General features: G+C 37.3%; 1 protein-coding gene across 1 annotated transcript in view; it reads right to left on the reverse strand.

The window, feature by feature from the left end:
• The window catches only part of KLB (klotho beta), a 32,287-nt gene extending 15,234 nt beyond the window's left edge, over positions 1–17,053 (reverse strand). Inside the window, exon 1 of the mRNA XM_014857226.3 lies at positions 16,117–17,053. Within this exon, the coding sequence (XP_014712712.3) occupies positions 16,117–16,941 (825 nt within the window). The 5' untranslated portion in view covers positions 16,942–17,053. The remainder of the gene's footprint in view (positions 1–16,116) is intronic.
• Between the last annotated feature and the right edge of the window lie 5,204 nt (positions 17,054–22,257).

Below are 22,257 nucleotides of genomic sequence, written 5' to 3' on the forward strand. Positions count from 1 at the left end.
AAGATTTTCTGAAGGAGTAGGTGTCTCGAGGCATTACTTCTGTCTACTTGTCTTTGCTCAATTTTCATTGGAAGATCCTGGAACCATTTATCATCCAAGTTCCCAAGGATACTTAAGAATGCTCTCCTTTGGGCATGGATGTTAGCTCAGGGCCAGTCTTCCTCAGAAAAAAAAGAGGAGGATTGGCAGCAGTTATCTCAGGGTTAATCTTCCTCACAAAAAAAAAAAAGAGAATGCTCTCCTCTTAGAGAAGTGTTCTGGCTGGAGCCTCCTCCTTTGCCTCCAACCTGAGGTTCTAGCTTCTTGGAAGGAATCACAGGGGAGCCTTGAACAGACTCCACCTTTTGTGGTCTCAGCCACTCTTTCTGGGCTTTTCTGGGGCTAGAATCACAGTGGAAAGTCTTGAGAACTGCTTTTTTCCCTGATGTGAGACAAAAGCCATCATGCATTACAGGAATTCAGAGGGGACGTTCTTTGCTTTCTAACCGGTCACTTAATCCCTTGCCAGCCTCAGGGCTTTCATCCATTCAAGCCCCAGCGATCAGTACGCCTCTTCAGGGCTGTGGTGCACCCCTGATGTGTAAACTGTAAAGCACTGAGCACACGTAAGATTCTGAGCCATGAACCAGCTGCCTTGCAAAAATATGATCCCATCAGACACTAAAGGGAAAGTGAGATGGAATCAGTACAAATTTATTAAACCAGTTGTAATGGGAACTAACCAGTCCTAATAGAAAAAAAAGGAGGGGTGAGTATCTTTAAAATAGATGTTTTATTTCATACAATAGAACATGATTACATGAAAGATGACCTAAACTGTGATAAAAGTTTGGTTACATCAGCATTTTAATGACAAATAAGACAGCTGAGAAGACAACAGACTGGTACCTTTGCAACCATTTTCCAAGCAAATTTTCTGAGTGTATATATAGATTTATACATATATATGCGTGTGTTGTCATGCCCCAAGGTGACCTTTGGGTTCCACAGTGTCTCTTTCACCTTTGCTGCTATTTGCATAGGCTATCAAGGTATCTAGGGTTATCTTTGCTCTCAGCTGAAGACCGCCTCTCCATTCTCATGAAGAGAATGTGGGGGAGGTTCTTTGTGCAGCGCTTATGGTTATAATTTGATCCTGTTTGCCAACTAACAGGGTAAAAAGTATTGTTCCACATAGTGAGTTTGACATAAATCATCATGAAACAGGGGTATCTATGTGGTGTCCTTTGGTCTGATGCTCATTAAGGAGGTCTGTTGGCAAAACTAAAATGGGGTTGGCAGGAGAGCACAACCTGGGCCTGCAACCTTGCACAACAGTCAGTCTGCGATTTCCCAAGGTTACACTCTATCTTGTACAAGGCCAGCTACCTTTGGAATGATTGATTTAAGGGAGCTTCAACCTTTGTTCTTTAGATTCCGTAGCTTAAAGGGGAAGTCAGCAGCTTTTTCTTTTTGAGCCAGCTATCAGGGTCTGATGTCAGAGCCGGCCAGAGGCCTAATATCTCATTCTGTTCGCTCCTCTAGTCTAATGGAGCAGTTTTCTTTGATGCTCCTGGAAGTCCAGACTCAGATAAATTCTGTGGATGATAGGAAACAAATAAGATATCTGGCATAACTTTAGAAACAAGATGAAGAGGGGGTTCTGGGTCAGGAAGACACGGCGGGACACTGGTGGAAGGGAGTGCTGTGGAAGGATGGGGTTACAGACAGAGGAACGAGTCCTGCACATCATGTGTGTCTGCATTTAGGGAACCCCAGTCATCTGTCAAAAGTTAAATTTCCAAATCTGTGCGTGATGGTAGTCACTTTTGGCTGAAATATCTTCACGTGAACTATGAACTTGTTTAATGTTAAGGGTATTTTATAAAGTGTTAAATAAAAACTGTCAAAGAAAATTTATGTTAAAACTCCATGATCATAGCAAGCTGTTTTCATATTTTTGTGTTCCCTTCTAGCTTTTCCAAATATATTTCCCAGCTAAAATCACTTTGAACTTTTTCCACGTTGTTTTTAGTCTTCATAATGATCTTAACAGTATAACAATTCACCAATGTGATGAAATATGATTTACTGTCATCTCTCTCTTTTAATAGAAATTAGCTTGTTTTTCTTTCTTCCCTCCCTCCTTCTTCCTCTCTCTGTCTTTCTTTTTTCCTGTCATAAATAATGTTGTCATAACTAATTTGGGGCATATGGCTTTTAATTTTCTTACATTATTGCCTTTTGTTAATCCCAGGAATGGGCTACCTATTTTTAAAATTGTTTTACGTATTTCCAAACTGCTTTCCACACATTTTGTCCATTGATCTGAGTGTTCTTTGACCATTACATTGAACACTTAGAAACATTGATTGCTCTATTTGGGGATGTATGACCATCAAGAATGATATAAAGATGCTACTCACCTACATGGTACTATAGGGGACAAGGCCCAGGTCTTGAAAGCAGGAGACCCGGGGTCTAGTACTGGCCATGCTATTAAGTAGATTTATGATCTTGGATAAATCGTTTCCCTCTCGGCAGCCTCAGTGCCCTCCTCCATTATACTGAGCTAAAAATAAATACTCTAGAGAACGGTTGTGAAGATGGAACCAGGTAACATACGTGAAGACATTATGGAAACTACACAAATGTAAATTTCAAATACAGATCTTCCTCAACTTCCAATGGAGTTACATCCCTATAAACCCATTATAGGCTGAAAATGTCGTAAATTGAAAATGCATTTAATACACCTGAACATCAGGTGAATTACTGAACGTCAGAGCTTAGTCTAGCCTACCTTAAACGTGCTCAGAACACTTACATTAGCCTACGGCTGGGCAAAATCATCTAAAACAAGACCTATTTTATAATAAAGTGTTGAGTATCTCATGTAACTTATTGAATACTGTACTGAAAGTGAAAAACGGAATGGTTGGATGGGGACAGAATGGTTGTAAGTGAATGGGTTGTTTACCCTTGTGATCGCGTGTTGACCGGGAGCTGTGGCTCGCTGCCTCTGCCCAGCCTCATGAGAAAGTATTGCTAGCCCCAGAAAAAGATCAAAATCCAAAATTCGAAGTACCGTTCCTACTGGGATTGATTTCAGTTTGGTTCGTTTTTTTCATCTACTCAGCACTTCTTTATACTAGTGTTGTTTTCTGCTAATTACAATTGCTGCTCTTCCTGATTATTTAACATTCATTCATTCATTCATTCTGTGTTCCACAAATGTTTAGTGAGTGCTTAAGGTACGTGAACTTTACTGTTCATTGCTACAAAATTGTGTGACTATTATTTCCTTAAAATATATATTATGTGACTGTTTTTTCTTTGAATTTTTTTGGCAATCTTGAAATTCTCTTGGAAACAATATCTTACCCTCATTATTCTTAGGAGAGAATTTAAGTATTAACAAAAATTACCACCTTTCGTTAAGAAAAATACCATCCTAGTTTTAATGGTTCAAGTTCAGATTTTCATTTTAACGAATTTTCCTCTTATTTTCTTTTCAATCATTATGTTTTCAAATTATTCTAACAAATCATTGATCATTCTCAGTTTGTATAGTTTCAGGCTTTCCCCGTAGGAATCATGTAAAAACTAAACTCTAATATATTTGTTCCTTCAAAACAAGGGACCTATTATTGTTATAGAATTCTAATTTCAACTATAATATTACTAAATTAAACTAACACCTGAGCTAGAATCTAAACCAGGCAACACGAAGAGAAAAAAGTATAGAATAAATTTCATAATTAATTAAATGAAGAAGCATCGGTGGGTTTCCCCAGATATTAGAAGGGAGCTTAGAAGAAATCAATGTTAGTAAATTGGAACTTTATTGAAGGTCAGGTTCCGTGCCCAAGGAGAACATTTGCGTGCCAACTTTGCAGAGGGTGGAATGATATTTTAAGCTTTCTGGTATTAGTACATTAACAATAGTGGTCCTGTTACTAATTTTTTCATGCAGCTGGACCATATCTCAGAGTGTAATTGAAGCTAAACTGGCCTGTGGTGACTTGAAGCCTTTCCTCAGGATTTAGGAATGAAGAGTTAAAGACAGTCAATACAGAAACCACAAATAATATAGTTATTACAATAACAAAAATCAGACCTATCATTTTTGGGCCCGCAACAAAGGCAGATTTACCATGAACCTAAGGAAGCTGAAGCTTTAGGGTCCCTCACTTGCATGGGGCACTGTAAATGTCCTAGGTGGGTTGGGAGCCAGGTTCTGAGTGGAAGCATTTCTAGGTAAGTATTTCTGAAGAATTCCCTAAAAAGGTCACAGGAAAAAAAGGAATCTGAATCTCCAAGACTACAGTAATTTATTGTGATATTTTTCTCATTCTAAATAAATGTTTACTTTTGTACCAACTTTTGTGTTCATAATTTTGTGGGGTTTTCTTCCTTAAAGAGCACCCCTGGACTGGCATACAATACTTGTTGAATGAATGCCTGCTACAGAACAGCTAGTTTGTTGATCCCCTGACACACATCGTTGAAAATACAGCCTCTGTAAGGCAGATCTTATTTTTCCCATTTTAGAGAAGAAACTGGAGTTCACAGAGGCTGGACAGTGGTGGAGCAGGGATTGGAACCCAGGCCTCTCTAATTCCTTTACTAAAACCATCCTGCTTCTATGTCCTGCCACTTCTAAATTTTGAAGCTGTTGGGGAAAGGCTATTTGACACAAACCACAACATACTGTCTTAAAATTGTATTTTCTTTCTGCTATACTTGGTTATTAAAATAAACAGTCCTGGAATGAAGGTACCATATCCCACTCTTGCATGCTGAGAGGAAAATATCTATGTATGTCTGGAATTCAGGATCACCTAGAAAGGTCATGAAGGACCTGCCAGCAAATTTGGGGTGTTCAGAAAACCATGTAGTTGTCCAAGTGCCTAGCACAGCATGTAATGTTTATATGTAATTCCCTGTGCCTCTTTGCTAGAACCAGCCATATGGCATTGGATATTGTCCTCACTGATATCAGAGGCTAAATGGATCCCTCGGAGAACACTTCCACAGTTGACTGTCTTGACTGAGGATGATGATCTTTACACCATTGTCAATGTCAGACTCAAGGGGAAAGGGATGCTGTGCTTGCATAGTGTTTAACACTGCAGCACCTTCACACAGGTCGTAATCAAATGGTCCTTTTTTTTCTGAGGAAGATCAGCCCTGAGCTAACGTCTGCTGCCAATCCTCCTATTTTTGCTGAGGAAGACTGGCCCTGAGCTAACATCCAAGCCCATCTTCCTCTACTTTATACTTGGGACGCCTACCACAGCATGGCTCGCCAAGCAGTGCCATGTCCGCACCCGGGATCCAAACCAGCGAACCCCAGGCCCCCAAAGCAGATTGTGCGTGCTTAACCTCTGTGCCACTGGGCCAGCCCCTTAAATGATCCTTAAAGATGAGTGACATTCATGATCAAATATAACAGAATAGTGATTAAGTTACAGAACCGTAGAAAATTAATAACATAAATAGCAATAGCAACCAACACGTCTCTAGCGCCAAACGTGCCAAGAACTGTTCAAAGCCCTTTCCATGTGCTGTCTCATTTCATCCTCATTTAAATCTTGCGAGGCAGATACTATTACGATTCCCATTTTAGAGGAGAGGAAACCAAGGGGTAGAGAGGTGAGGTAACTTGTCTAGTTTCACGAACTAAGTCAAGCCTGGGCTGTATTGCTCTGAGTTCCATGCTCTTGCATGCTAACTAGAGGTAGAGGACAGACCTGAGAGGTCATTTGGTCCAATTTTTTAAAAATTTCCAGTATAGGTGAAGAAACTGAAGCCCAAGAAATAAGTGACTTGCCCAAGGTCTCAGTGACAAAGCTAGGATTAGAACTAAGTCCTTTGGCTTTTTAGGTCACTGTGATTTCCGGGACATTATGCACATTAAATTATGTGCCTTTGAAACACACTTTTACACCTTAGGCCAAAGGTGATTGAACAGGCTGTGAAAATCCAAGGAGGTATGCAACAGACATGGCACAAAAACAAGGGCCAGTATACTGAGAAAGCCGTGTGACAGAGTTTGGGTGCCAAGAACACTCTATAAAGAGGCAGGCTGACAGTGATGGTCTGATTATGCCTTTATCCAGCCTCACCAGCTGGGGCACCACCTCAGTACCCAGTCGAACAGAGAGTGCATCAGCATTACCTCCTGTTCTGTTTTTTTCTCTTACACAAATTGTACACATCGGCAAAAGCAAGTTTAGATAAATCATTTTTATTTATCTTCATCCTTCTACCCATGGCTATTATTTTATCCTTTTCTTCACTCTTTATTCATTTACATTAATGAATTGCTTAAATTCAACTCTGTAAACACTTATTTAACAAATACAAGGCAACTTGGCAGGCATTTAGAAAAAATGTTAACAAGATAGCTCCTGCCTTTTCTATGACCTCTAATGGGAGAGAAAATTACAGAAATAAGTAGAACAAAAACAGTATATTTCTATGTTTCAGTTAATCAGAAATGATAAGCAAAACACTGTAATAATATGATTCAAATTTTGTAAAAGCATATGACTATATCTATGTGTTTATATATGCACAGAAAAACATTTGGAGGTTGAACAAGCTGCTAACAGTTGTTGCTTCTGGGGTATGGGGTTAGGGAGTAAGAAAAGAAGAGATCCTTCATTTGAAACTTTATGTCTTTCTGTATTGTTTGAATGTTTTGCAGTAAAAATGCATTATTTTCATAATTTAAAAAAGTCAGGGGGTCAGCCCCGTGGCCGAGTGGTTAAGTTCGCACGCTCTGCTTCGGCGGCCCAGGGTTTCACCGGTTTCACTGGTTCGAATCCTGGCGTGGACATGGCACTGCTCATCAAGCCATGCTGAGGTGGCATCCCACATGCCACAAATAGAAGGACCCACAACTAAAAATACACAACTATGTACTGGGGGGCTTTGGGGAGAAAAAAGGAAAAAAATAAAATCTTGAAAAAAAAGTCAGGAAAATTGGTTGGAGCTGATAGTTCTATCAGTGAGTTTAATTGCTCTATGCTATTGCGCTTCAGTTTCTCCAAAGTTCCAAAAATTTCAAAGGAAAAAACAGAAACTTGAATAAAAAGTTCAGTTATTCTGGATTTCGTTATATGTTAAAGAATGTTTTTTCACTCCATGAGAACATGTTGATATTCAAAGGTAAAAGGAGGAAACATACAACACAGACGTGATTAACATGAGAGAAGAATCCATAACAGTAAACCCAGCTCTTTATTTAAGACTCAGTCACATAATCTCACGTCAAGATATGACGCTATGAAGAACCAACAAATGAACTTCCCCAAACACTGAAAGATCCTGGTTTTCAGCAGCCTCAAGGCTCCCCCAAAACATTTTCAAATAGCACCACCAGATCATCGAGGAACCACTTTAATTACTTCGTGACTCACTCTCCAATGGTTAGTGAGTTAGAAGGTTCTAATTATCCTCAACGTCTCCACTACTTTTCAGCAACAGAATCATTGTGAATGTTCAATAGTTTTAATTTCTCCTTTTTCTTTTAACATAGACTATTTTCTAATGTTGAGTTTTCTCAGTGAGACTTTTTCTATGCAATGAAGTGACTTATTTTATGCTATAAATGAATGTAAAGTTCCCTCAGTTCACAGTTTCATCATATCTAGCACTGTTTCCATTACTTACAATATTTTCTGATTTCCAGTTGGGCCTAATTTTCCATGTATGAGAGTGTTCATATCAACTCAAGCTGTTTAAATACGATCACAGTGTTATTCTCTGAGCATTTATAATTGCATTTATTTAAACTTGTTAATCATTCACTGAAGTATAACTTTTCTACTTAATGATTAGAAAAAGTAAATATTGCTCTCGTGAAGGTTTGAGAATACCAGTTGTCGTCTACAAATAGATTTTTCACGTGACTTATATCTAACAAAGGTATTCTGGTTATAGAAACTGTCTCTGGCAATTCTTATTCGCAAGCAATTTTCATCTTTTATTCAGATTTGATTAGAAACGTCTAAAAAGTGCTATTTTTAACTTTGATCATTATTTCCTATATTTTGTTAGTGATGTCTTAGGTCCTAATGGAGATGAGTTGGGATTATAATATAGGTTCTATGCATTAGCTTATTAAATGAATAATTATGTTAACATTTATCTAAACTTTAGATTGTATTGCCAAGGGTACACATGTGATTTAACATCCCTTAAATGGGACACTAAAGTCTTGAGCAAATGAAAATTAAAATCACGCGGACAAATGAAAATCCTCATGGTTAATATATGAGTCAGGGATAAACGGGTCATGGGCTTTGTGGGCAAACACAACATGTCAATAGATTGTTTTGGTCTTTAAATAGGCAGTGAAGTCAAATATCTGTTGAGTCAGCTTCAACAGAAGTGGCTGCCACGGTTTCGAGGCTGTAAATTGTTCTTTTTCATTAAGCTAGGTAGCTGATTCATGTCATCAAACCTTGCTAACTCAGTTCAGACAGATAACATTTGAATTTTGGTTCTAACAGTTATTATGGAGTAAAAAACCCACGCATATTCAGCTGTGTGAACTCAGGTAAATTTATCTGGGCTTCAGTTTTTTCAGCTATAAAATGGCTGTAAGAAAACCTACCTGGCAGGGTTGATGTGAGCATTAGATGAGATAATATATGAAAAGTACCTAGTACAGTGTCTGACACTACAGTAAGCATACAATAAAATATTCTTCTTATAATTATTAAGAATAGTATTATAGAATGTCAACAAGTCATCTGTAATAATTGTCTCATTCTCCACTTTAAGAATTAAGACCAGGGGCCGGCCCAGTGGCGCAGTAGTCAAGCTTGGTGCACTCCACTTTGGCAGCCTGGGTTCACAGGTTTGGATCCTGGGTGCCGACCTATGCTACTCCTCAGCCACGCTGTGGTGCCGATCCACATGTGAACTGGAGGAAGATTGGCACAGATGTTAGCTCAGGGCTAATCTTCCTCAAAATAAAAAAAGAATTAAGATGAATTTCTGTTCTTTCTTCTCCCCATTTCTGTGTTCTTTTTTTTGTTTTGTTTTGGTGTGGGAGGGGAAAGTAGTGGCAGGTAACAAATGATTGTTTTCAACCTTCTTTTTTCTGTCCTTCGTTGACAGAAAAACTTGGCCTAGTTTTTTAGTTACAAGATTTGGCAAAAATTAATTTTGGTACGTTATTGTCTTGCAACTCAAGTTTAACAAGGGAGTTTTTAAAAATTCCTGTATTTTTTTCCGAGAAGAAAAAGTCATTTCAGCTGATCCTTGAAGATTTTGCTTCTACCTAACGAAGACAAGCTAAAAAAGGCTCCTGCTAATATTTCCATTTCAGAATATTACGCTTAGTCTTCAAGATATTGCTGGGGGCTGGGCAGAAGAGGTTTAAAAATGACATTTAATCTATTTAAAAGTGCCTGTGAAACACTGCAGCCTTCTTGGTCAAGAACGTTGTTACAGCAGTCTGTTGGCAAAGAAGGCTTAGCTATTAATCACGTGAATGGTGACTTTTTCTTTCTCCAAAAGCCCGGGCACATAGTTGTACCTCCTAGTTGTAGGTCCGAGTTCCTCTATGTGGGACGCCGCCACAGCGTGGCCTGATGAGTGGTGTGTAGGTCTGCACCCAGGATCCCAACCTGTGAACCCAGGCTGCCCAAGTGGAGCACAGGAACTTAACTGCTACGTCACCAGGGTGGCCCTGAATGGTAGCTTTTTCACAGCTGTTTTTGCAGTTTTAACACTAAATTTTGGTTAAGAATTTCAACAGAGCTTTTCAGTGTACTATATAAAAATGATTTTCTTTTCTTTTAAAACATAAAATATTCTCTTTACGTTATTTTATTTATTTTTTACTTTTAATTGTGGAAATTGTCATCACACATAAACACAGAAAGAATAATATAATGAACCCTCATGAACACATCACTCAGCTTTAAGAGGTGTCAACTTTCTACAGCTTGTTTCAAGATGGGCTTTTAATGTAAAATTTTTAGGAAAAACTGATTTGCATGTTCTGAAAAGACTATATGTTTATGCCAGAATCTGTGTTGGGGTGTGTGTGTGTGTCTGAAATCCACTTTTATTCAATTGCAGTTTTAAATTCTTTCTGGGACAAGATAGGTCTTCCTCAAATAGAAAATAATCAATTGAATTATGTATTAAATACCTAAAACATACCCAGCCTTGTGTGAACTTCTCTGAAGAAATGATGCCAAGAAATGCTACAACAAAGTTCCTGAAAGAGGTGGGAAAACAGAGAATAAATAAAACCTTATCCCAGGCTCAGGAACAAGTTGGTAAGGCCTTGACCTAGAGTAGAATTTCCCAACATTTCTTGTCCTGAAAAACTCTTTCACAGTATTAAGCAATCTCTTGAACCCCTGAGGAATTTAAAAAATTATTTCATCATTTGTGTGGTATATACAAAAAAGTGTTGACATACATTTGATTTCATAGAAGTCTATTTTATTAAAGGTTGGATTGAAAAGTTTGTTTAAAATAAATTTAAAATATTCAGAAAATAAATTGTATTTAAAATGCTCAATACATAAATATAACTATTGGCATTTTCTAATTTAATAAATATTTTTACATTATGAAAATTATTTTAACTACATAATAAAAAGCATTTTATGGCACATTTAAAAATTATTATTTATTTATTTATTTTGCTGGGGAAGAGTCACCCTGAGCTAATGTCTGTTGAATCTTCCTCTTTTTTGCTGAGGAAGATTTGCCCTGAGCTAACATCTGTTGTCAATCTTCCTCTTTTTGTATGTGAGCCACCATGACAGCACGGCCACTGACAGACGGATGGTGTAGGTCTGCACCCAGGATCAGAATCCAGGCCGCCAAAGCAGAGCGCACCTAACTTAACCACTAGGCCACAGGGCCGGCCCCCTCAAAATAAATATTTTAAAGAAAAATATTTTAGCAAATAATAGTACCTGTTGCACTTGGATATGCAAATAAACAAAAAAGGCAACATGAAAAGCCAACATAAAGTGATGCACAACAATGTAAAATTTGTGAAACACAGTGTTATGGCATCAAAAAAGGATAAAAACGGCTAATAACATTTTGTTTAACTCTTGAATTTTGCTTTTTAAAAAAGTATAAGCTTTCATGGGCCAGCCTCGTGGCCGAGTGGTTAAGTGTGCCCATTCTGCTTGGGCGGCCCAGGGTTGTGCCAATTTGGATCCCGGGTGCAGACATGGCACCACTTATCAGGCCATGCTGAGGTGACATCCCACATGCCACAACCAGAGCACTCACAACTAGAACACACAACTATGTACTGGGGGGCTTTGGGGAGGAGAAGAAAAGAAAAAAACGTATAAGTGTTCAAAAAAGTAGGTTTAGTGTTTTCTTTATAAATAACTATATAAGAGAAATGGTTTGGGGCAGCTCTTTCAAGTGTTTGATAAATAACACAAAGCCACTAGGGAGAGTTTATTCCCAATGTTTGAAAATCTAATTTAGATATCATCATCAATGTTATTTCCTCATTTAACATTTTTTTAAAACATTGTTTCTTCTCTGAAAACATCCTGATATGCTATAAGTTAATTTTGAGTTTAGGTATGAACCTTACAGATCTGGTCAAAATCTCCCTGAGGCAATTTTATAAAATTGATTTTATTGCAATTTCATGTCCTTTATACTAGTTAAATTTCAATGTCCTTGTTCTTTATGCTTTGTGCCTTTAAGCAGCTGTCTATTATAAGTATAAATCAGTGGTTTTCATGGGAGGAAAGGGGGAGGAGCTTTGCCTCCCCATCCCCACCAGGGGCCATTTGGCAATGTCTGTAGACAGTTTTGGTTGTCACAACCCTGGGACAAGGGCGCTACTGTCATCTGGTGGGTAGAGGCCAGGGGTGGTGCTAAACATCCTACAATGCACAGGATAGCCCATCACGACAAGGAAATTATTTGTCCCCAAATGTCAGTTGTGCCAAGGTTGAGAAAGCCTGGTAGTATATAACCAGTACATGTCTATGAAAGATAATGATTTAAAGCTATGAAATGATCAGATGTAAAAGTATATTTCTATGAAACATAATGATTTAAAGCCATGGAAGCATGGAGTGGAGTATTTAGTGGAGTAATAAACCGAATGAGTTACCATCTTATGAGCAAACTCATCTCCCCAAACCTCTGTGCATGTTTCCTCAGAGGCTCTCAAATGTTCCCTTTTATGGGGCAGAAATCCACAAATTCAAGTTATTATGCAAATTTATTGATATAACTTGAAATCCAAAATTCAAGTTATTATGCATTTTTATTGATTTAAAAATAGAATGAAAACAGACACCATTATTGCCTTTGCCAATGTGAAATCTTGGGGCTTCGCCGATCTAAGGGATTAGCACATAGGCCAAACAGGCTGGAATCTGACTCTGGGATTTTAAAAACTGAATTTTGGAGAGAGAAATCTTCCCTCTGCAAAGCAGAGAATGACCCACAAGAAGAAATGGACATGAGAGATCGAGATAAAGGGCTTCCGAGAGTGTCTTGGTTATAGGGTCCGTTCATCACTGTGATTTCGTTACTGAGCCAGGAGATTGCTCATTTCTGCTTAAGTCAACTTAAATTAGGTTTCTGTCACTTGTAACCAAGAGTCTTGACTAATACACCACTGGATTAATATAGGCAATATTTCAAGAATTAGCAATAATGCAATGAAATATGACTTTTGAGCTTGTGATTGGTTCTTTGATTACAAGGTTTAAGAGAGAAATCCTAAATCACTCATTCAACAAACATTTATACCTAGCACATACCTATCATTCTGTGCTAGGTGCTGGAAACACAAAGATAAATAAAAAATAATCTCGCCTTTCAAGGAACGCGCAGGCTAGTTGGGAGACAGAAAAGTTCCTTATGGTGTGAGTGCTATGACAGAAGCAAGCACGTCTTATCATGGGAGCCTTCAGGAGGGGCACTAACCCTAACAGGTCAAGAATATCTTAGAGGTGGTGGCTGCCTAGATTGAGTCTTGAAGGACATTAGGTGGGTAAAGCAGGGAGTAAGAAGGGCATTCTAGGTGGATAGAGCGCTAGCAGAGGCAGAGTGGAGAGGAATAGTAAGGTAAAATTGAGACACTGCTAGTAGTGCTTTATAGTGGAATGCTGGGTACAAGGATTTGGCATTAGTGATGGGGATGGGAGAGTGGCCAGGAAAGAGGCTGGAAAGGTGGCTAGGGGTTGTGTCTTGAAGGTGTTGAGGAAATGTCAGGACTTTATCCCCAAAGCTTTGGGGAGCCACTAATGGATTTAATGCAGGGGAGTGACATGATGCTTGTTAGTCATAACGCTCTGTAAAATGGGGATAATAATAGGTACCTGGCAAGGTTGTTGCAAAAATTATAGATAATATATAAAGCTATGATTACTGTGCTTGGAGATAGTCAAGCCGGAAAATGCACCCTCTTTCTCTTCCAAATATTGTTACAAACTCAGAGTGGAGCATCCCTTAGTAGGCGTGATTATGGCAAATTTTTACCTGAGGCTTAGACTCACTTTAAGATAATCAGCAGATCTACAATAAGGTGGAATCTACATTCCGGGTCAATCTCAGCACTGGCTAGACCATTCAGGTCTCCTCCAAACCAGGACATTTCAGACTGGGATGGAGTTTTCAAGATCATCCTGGAACTAAAAAGACCCCAAAAGCCACTATGAAATCTTTTCAATATCTGAGGATTGGGGAATAAAGTGGTCTATAATCACCAATGAATTTAGTTTTCCATTAGGCTTATCTTAATAAGTGTTATTGGACTAAAAACTAATCCTAAAGAATGCTTCTTGTGGGTCACAGGTGGCACAACAAGGAAGAAATACTTTGTTGCAACATAAAATATCAAATTAATCTTTTCTATGTTCAAGGAAGGACAGAGAGGGGAAAAGTGGGGAAAACAAGTTCACCTCAGGCCACTAGACCATGGCAAGATTTCCCTCTGGTGCTAGAAATCATGGGGTTATGCAGCATGTTTCACTTTCTGACTAATTTCAAGAGACCCCTTACACTCCTTACTTAGGTTAGTGATTTAGAAATTTTAAAGAGATGGAAGAAATTATCTGGAAAACAATAATTTAAAAATATAATCCCTCAATTTAAAACAACAAAATTCCTCTCATTCTCAGAGAGTGCTAGTTTTGTGTTAAAGGCAGAGCTTATCTCAAATAGAGAAAAACTAAAAACATCAGAAAATATAGCACTTTATATGCTAAGTTTGGAAGCAATATCTGTTAGTTGCAACTTTTTCCTACGTATTTTTATCAGCTGGCCAGTTTTAAAGGCTTTAAATTAACCACTTATATATACTTTTCGTGAAAATTCTAATTGTTAACGTATTTCCAGGTAACCAAAAACTTTTCAACACTTTAGAATATTTTTCTTTATAATAAGGTTAAATAAACATATGTGTCCATGTATTTGCAGAGAAAACTTTAAAAAGACTATATAAGAAACTATTAACAGTAGTTTCCTCGAGGTTGGGATTGTCGGGTGAAGAGGGAGAGAGGAATTGATCTTTTTCACTTTCTATCATTTGGTACAATCTGATGTTTCTCACTTTACAGGAGCATATGTTGTCTTAATAATTAAAAGAACTAGATACAAGGAATGTTTTTCTAACTTATATATGCATAATCTTCATAGTTAATAGCTATAAGTTTTCACTCCTTTAAGGTCTCATTTGCTGTATCATAGTATATCCACACACATTAATAATATATTCTATATACAACTCTATTCAAAGATATGTAAATGACCTTGAAATCCTAATGCAGTCTGTTGACTGCAAGGGTGATGTGACTGAACCACAGCACAACACACATGTAGAATAATCCAGAAAGTTCAAAAAGAAAAGAAGGGTTAGCAGGTATTTTTGTATGTGCAAACTTAGATATGGAATTATTTTATGTTTCTATACATATTTTCTATTTCTCTATATTTAACATTTGATTATTAAAAAATCAAATTCCTTCTCCTAGCACATTATGAAACTCTTCTAATAAGGGATTTTCATTTTCAAAATGTAACAGGTGTCCAGAGTAATTTATTTTTCCCAAGTAAACTATTTGGCTCAAAAAGTTAAACCTGATTCTAGATATTAACTTCAGTGTGAGGTGAAATCTCTTGAAAATCCCTGAAAGACTGCACTTTTAAAAACTTTCTTAATAAAGGCTTTCAGAGTTTAATTATGTTGTCATATACAATCCCATGTTCACAGCAGCTGCATTTTACTCTGTAACCTTGGGCAAGTTATTTAATCTCGCTAAGCTTCAGTTTCCTCCTCTTTAAAATGGGGATAATGGTAGGACCTAGTCCATAAGGTTGCCGTGAGCAGGAAATGTAATAGTGCAAGGAAAATGCTTAATGTAGTCTGTGGCACGTAGTAAGCACTCAATAAACATTAGCTGTTATTTTGCTTACATTTTCGTATTGTTTTAATAATTGTGACATTTCCCAACATAAACTCTGACTTTTGAAATACACTGCTTTAAAACACTTAGTAGACCATATTCTTCCAAGTTTTTATATTACTAGTTTAATTTTACCTCCCAGAACAATTAATCTCATCTTTTCTGTCATGTGCCAAATAAACCAACTGTGAAGTACGTTTATTTCAATTCCTGTACTTAATGTGTATCAGTTATCCAACACTTATTTAGCTTACTATCACTAAGTATTACTAAGAATAGCAATACTAACAACAAATACATAGTTGAAATGGTCATGTAGACATAATTCTGAAATGGTTGCATGTTGTCAGAAAAGGGTTTCGACAATTAAATTTATAAATACTGGTTTTCCACAGAATGAAAGCAAACTCATATTCTCTCTCTTTAACGTATAATCGTAGCTTTAAAAATAGTTAAATAATTTTGAAAGTGCAACTTTTAAGGGAAATAATTGGATTAATACATTAATAATAGCTTAAATAAAACATCCACTAAATATGCAAACTGAGGACAGAAATTGTGAGTTAGACTAAAATTAGTTCAGTTGATTTCAATAAAAAGAATTATTTAAAAGGAAGATACATTTCTCAGTGTTTCCTTTTAGCTCCTGCTCCTTATATTCTGAAGCTATGATATGAAGCCAGCTGTACAGTACCTTGATCAGGTTGTGTCCCACAGCGTAGACAGCTGCTAAATTTCCCTTCTCTCCAGGGGCATGAATACCTGTCCCATACCCATGCCAGGCAACTAGATATGGGTTGTGAATTGTAATCCAATATTTGACACGGTCCCCAAACATCTGGAAACAGTATGTGGCATAGTCATTGAAGATATCTATTATGGTTTCATTTTTCCACCCCCCATATTTTTCTTGTAGTGCCAAAGGCAAATCCCAATGGTATAAAGTAGCTATAGGTTCAATGTTTCTAAGTACTAGGGCGTCGATAAGGGTATTATAGTACTGGAGACCTTTTGCGTTGGCGACAGCCACGATTCCATCAGGGAAAAGTCTTGGCCAGGAAATTGAAAACTGATAAAAAGAAACTCCTATAAAATCCAGGGCCGATAAGTCTTTTTCCAGGAAAATGTAACTGTCACTGGAACTGTTCGTGCTGTTGGCATTTTTAAGGTGTGTATGGATGAAATGATCCCATATAGAGAGTCCTTTTCCGTCTGTCTTCCAATTCCCTTCCACTTGAAATGCTCCAGTCCCAACGCCCCAGAAAAAGTTTTTAGGAAAAGTGTCATAGAGAAACAGCTGACTTTCATTTACCGGACTAAAATTAGGATTTTTAGACCATATAGCTCTTCCATCTCCAGAGAATCCGGTCACAGCTCGTAGGAGAATAAACACTGACAGGATGACAGATCTTTGCAGTCCCCCGTTGGACATTGTTTTCCTATAGCGTGTGTTTCTTTCATCCGAGCCGGAAAAAATCCATTCATTCCCTGGAGAGCCTGCCGCCCAGCTTGGATTCATTTGCCACTCACTGCTCGACTGTCTTATCAAGCCTTCAGTAAAAGCTTGTGATTGTAAAGCTCTGTCAATGATTAGCTTGAACTGTGAGACTTAGGATGGGTCATGCAGAGCAACGTAATTTGAGGGAGGCGGCACTAGGACACTTACACCGCGTTTCCTTCTCTCTTATTATGGGAAAAGTTAGACGAAAATGCATCAGGGACGGCACTTCGAATGTGAACTAAAACATATATCAACAATGAACAAAAATACCATATTTCATCTGTAGCCTTTCATATTGACCCAAATCTTTTCTCAATGTTTTGAACATTATTGAATAAAGTATATACCTTTTCTATTTTTATAGTTTTTGAGTGGTAATTTTAGTATTTCACATTTCAGGAAAAATAATCATATACAAAGAAATAGCATTCCTATATGCCAATAATAGAGAATTATAAAACATAAGATATTACACTTGCACAAAAATAACACATCTAAGAATAATCTTATTAAATGCTACCTATTTTAAGAAAATTATAAAAATGTGTTGATAAATTTGAAAGAAGGTAAATGAAGAAATACACACCCCTTGCTGGGTGGAAACACTGAATACTTTCCAGTTTAAATTACAAATTCAATGAACTTTTAACTAAAATCCTCTAATCCCAAATTTTAGTTCAACAAAACTATTGTGAAATTTCTTTGAAAAATAAATAGGCAGCAATTCCCAAAAAAACCCCAAACAAACCTGAAAAAGAAAAGAGTGAAAGCATAGACTACCTCCAGATATGAAAACATAAAAAAAGCACAGTTTAAACGTGATTCTGAAATAAGAATAAATAAAAAGAAATATTGTGCAGAGCCTTTAGCCTCCAAATCACCTTTATAAAATTTAATGTTTTAAATATTTCAAATATCACATACTAATGAGAGGCAGAGTAGTTAATAGTTTGGCCCCTAGAGTCGGACCGCCTGAGCGTAAATATAGCCGTGTGGCTAGGAACGTGTTATTTAGCCTTTCTGGCCTTCAGTTTCCTCTTGTGAAAGAAAACGCATAATAATAGCATCTACTGCTGGATTGTTGTGAGGATTAAATGAGTTAATACACATAAAACACTTAGAACAGAGACTGACGCATAGCAAGTTCTCAGTAAACATTACTCTTATTTTTATGTGAAGGGGAACGATATTCAGGAAGCGGTTGAGGCTAGGATTTAGCATTAAAGACACCATGTTTTGGCTCCTGTCGGTATTTTTAGCTTTCTCTCTCCTCAGTTACCATCTGTAGCACCCTTCCTGTTAGCCATAACAAACAACTTTTACTAAGCTCTACACATGTTGATGGCTCATATCCCTGCTCCTTGGTGTGTATGCTCTCTAGGATGTGTCCCGCCTTCACGTACCTCATGCCTCCCTGTTCTTCAAAACTTCAGGACCCCCTCTGGAAAGCCTTTCTGACTCCCCAGTTTGACTTTATTTACTTATTTAAATTTTTAAAATGTTTTCACAGTTTATTAATCTCGTGAACAATCTGCACAATCACCGCAAAGTCACTGTAGAATCTTGACTCCTTCAGTTGTCCAACCTCCAGCTCACCTTTCGCCGGCACCAACGCTGGCCTTAGCGGTCTCCCTGACCTTCCCACTCCGTTCTTGTTCTTTTCGCTGTATTCTTGAGGTCTGTTTCTTCTCATACAGGCCAGGTCTTGCAAATCTACGTCTGGGTTCATTTTTTTGTTGCTGTAATCCAAGGAATCGTAAATCATGCTGAAGCCAGTTGTCTTGCCACCACCAAAATGGGTTCTGAATCCAAGTACAAAGATGACGTCTTGTGTGATCTTGTACAGTTTGGCTAGTTTTTCCCGAATTTCTGTCTTAGGTACTGTTGCCTGCCCAGAGCGAAGGACATCGATGACCATTCGTTTCCCCTGAAGTAGTCGGTTGGTCGTGAACTTCAGGTCTGGATGGTTGCTGTGTCCCTTGTGATGGCAGTCAATCCTCAGGCAGCCAGCGAGGGAAAAAGCCAGTTTGATTTGATTTAGATGGATCTCCCTTGTGTTCCCATGACAGCCCGAGCTTTCTTTATCATGACACTCATTGCACAGTAAATCAGTAAGTCACACAATAAATTCATCTGTATCCTTTGTTCGACTGTAACCTGTCTCTCTTTTTTAAAGACAAGGACCATGACTGTTTGGTTTCCTATTGAGTGTCTGGGGCCTAGTAGTTACAAAAGGATATACTGAATGAGTGAATGTACCTATAGCATACTATGTACACTCCATCACTGCATTTATTATATAATATTATTATAATCCTGGAGCTGTCACCTCCACTAGACTGTAAGAATATCTCTTATCTAAATTTTTATTATCGCTTATCAGAGTAGATGCTTAATCATTGTCTATTGAATGAGTGGAGTTGATACAATTAATTCACTATTCATAAAATAATTTTTTTTCCAGGTTTATTGAGATAGAGTTGATGTATAATACTGTATTAGTTTAAGGTGTGCAACATAATGATTGGATATACGTATACACTGTGACACAATTACTAAAAATACAATTTTTAAATGTAATAACTTATGCCCTCACAAATTAATTAAAAATATATAGCCACAGAAATTGTTAAGATGGTAAATCTTACCACAATAAAAAAAAATAGCCACAGAAAATTAGAAGAAAATAGAAGTAAATATTAAATTATATAAACATATAGTTTATATGATCATATAAACAATTTAACTATAATTAAAATATCTAAAAAATTAAAAGTTGAAAGACAAATAACAAACTTGGAAAATGTTTGAGTAAATCTAGAAGGCAAATGGACAACTTTTTTTTCTGTTTTTAAGGAAGATTAGCCCTGAGCTAATATCTGCCGCCAATTCTCCTCTTTTTGCTGAGGAAGACTGGCCCTCAGCTAACATCCATGCCCATCTTCCTCTACTTTATATGTGGGATACCTACCACAGCATGGCTTGCCAAGCAGTGCCATGTCCGCACGGAGGATCTGAACCGGCAAACCCCAGGCCGCCAAAGCGGAAAGTGCACACACAACCACTGCACCACTGGGCCGGCCATGGCCAACTTTTTATTATATAAGTAATTCACACAAATCAATAAGAAAAACACCAAATAGATAAATAGCCAAACAACATTAATAAAAAATATACAAAAGAGGAAATGTAACTGTATAGCTAATAAAAACATTAAATAACCAGTGATTAAAAACACATATAAAGATAGCTACATAATATTTTCTCTTATAAAATTAACAAAGTTAAAATAAATGATGAAAACCAATGTTGATGAGATTGTAAGACATTGATAATTAGAATACAAATTTGTATAATATTCATGGAAAGCAATTTTTCAATGTATCATGAACCTTGTATTTTTTCATATCTTTTCATCTGATTTCAGCAATTTATCATAATAAATTAATTCTAAGTATATAAAATGCTATGTGTGCAAATATTTTTATAGTAGCATTATTTATGACAGAGGGAAATTAGAAATAAAGATTCATTCATAGGAGAATAATTACCGAAAGCACAGAACATCCATTTGATGAAATATTGTAGTCATTAACATTTTCAAAGAATATGTAGTAACATTAAAATATTTAAGATAAAAAACTAACTGAAAAAATCCTGACGGTAAGTTGAATAATCAGTATGATTATAATGGTGTAATAAGTTATAACAAATATATAGAATTATAAGAAAATACAGGGGCCAGCCAGGTGGCACAGCGGTTAAGTTCGCCCATTCTGCTTCGGCAGCCCAGGGTTCACTGGTTCGGATCCTGGGTGCAGACCTATACACCACTCATCAAGCCATGATGTGGTAGGCATCCCACATATGAGAAGTAGAGGAAGATGGGCATGGATGTTAGCTCAAGGCCAGTCTTCCTCAGCAAAAAGAGGAGGATTGGCAACAAATGTTAGCTCAGGGCTAATCTTCCTCAAGAGAAAAAAAAAGAAAGAAAATATATTTACTATACTGTATTTGAATGGAGAACAATAGTTATATTTTCCTTCTTTTATATGTTTAATTTTTTTTTTTTGAGGAAGCTTAGCCCTGAGCTAGCCACTGCCAATCCTCCTCTTTTTGCCGAGGAAGACCAGCCCTGAACTAACATCCATGCCCATCTTCCTCCACTTTATATGTGGGATGCCCACCACAGCATGGTTTTTGCCAAGGGTGCCATGTCCACACCTGGGATCTGAATCAGCGGACCCCCGGCCACTGAGAAGCAGAATGTGTGAACTTAACTGCTGTGCCACTGGGCCGGCCCCTATATATTTAATTTTAATAACAAAAATAAACATAAAAATAAAAAACTAGTCAATATTAGATATAAAAGTTTATGGATGAGAAATTAGATACATTCCTGCTAAAATTAAGAAGAAGGCAAGGATCTCTACTCTCACCACTTCTATTCAACATCATACTAGAAGTCCTAGCTAATGCAATAAGACAAGAAAAGGAAATAAGAAGTATACAGATTGGGAAGCAAGAAATAAAACTGTATTTGTTTGTGGTGATAATGATTCTCTATGTAGAAAATCCGAAAGAATCAACCAAAAAAAAAATCCTGGAACTAATGAAAAACTATATCAAGTTTGCAGGCTACATGGTAATATACAAAAGTCAACTGCTTTATTATTTACTGGTAATGAACAATTAGAACTTGAAATTAAAAAGACAATACCATTTACATTAGCACCAAAAAAAAAGATTAAACACTTAAGTGTAAATATAACAAAATATATACAAAATCTACATGGGGAAAACTACAAAACTCTGATGAAACAAATAAAAGAAAATCTAAATCAATGGAGAGATATTCCATGTACATGGATAGGAAAATACTGTAGTGGTGGATCCATTTATCAAAACCCATAGCATGTTCAACACAAAGAGTGAACCCTAATGTAAACGACGAACGTTAGTTAATAATAATGTATCAATATTGGTTTGTCAGTTGTAACAAATGTACCACACTAATGCAAGATATTAAAAATAGGGGAAATTGGAGGTGGGAGGGAGTGATGTGCTATATGGGAACTCTGTAACTGTAGTTGCTCAAGAAAAGTTCTATTAATTTTAAAATATTTATTGACAAAGGCTAAGTTTTTTCAGGGGGGATGATTGGCCCTGAGCTAACATCCGTGCCCATCTTCCTATAGTTTACAAGTGGGACGCCTGCCACAGCATGGTTTGATAAGTGGTGCATAGGTCTGAGCCTGGGATCCAACCCGGGGAACCCCAGCCTGCAGAAGTGGGGTGTGTGAACTTAACGGCTACACCAGTGGGCCAGCCTGA

This window comes from Equus asinus, chromosome 3 (genome assembly GCF_041296235.1).
Source record: "Equus asinus isolate D_3611 breed Donkey chromosome 3, EquAss-T2T_v2, whole genome shotgun sequence".
Taxonomy (NCBI): domain Eukaryota; kingdom Metazoa; phylum Chordata; class Mammalia; order Perissodactyla; family Equidae; genus Equus; species Equus asinus.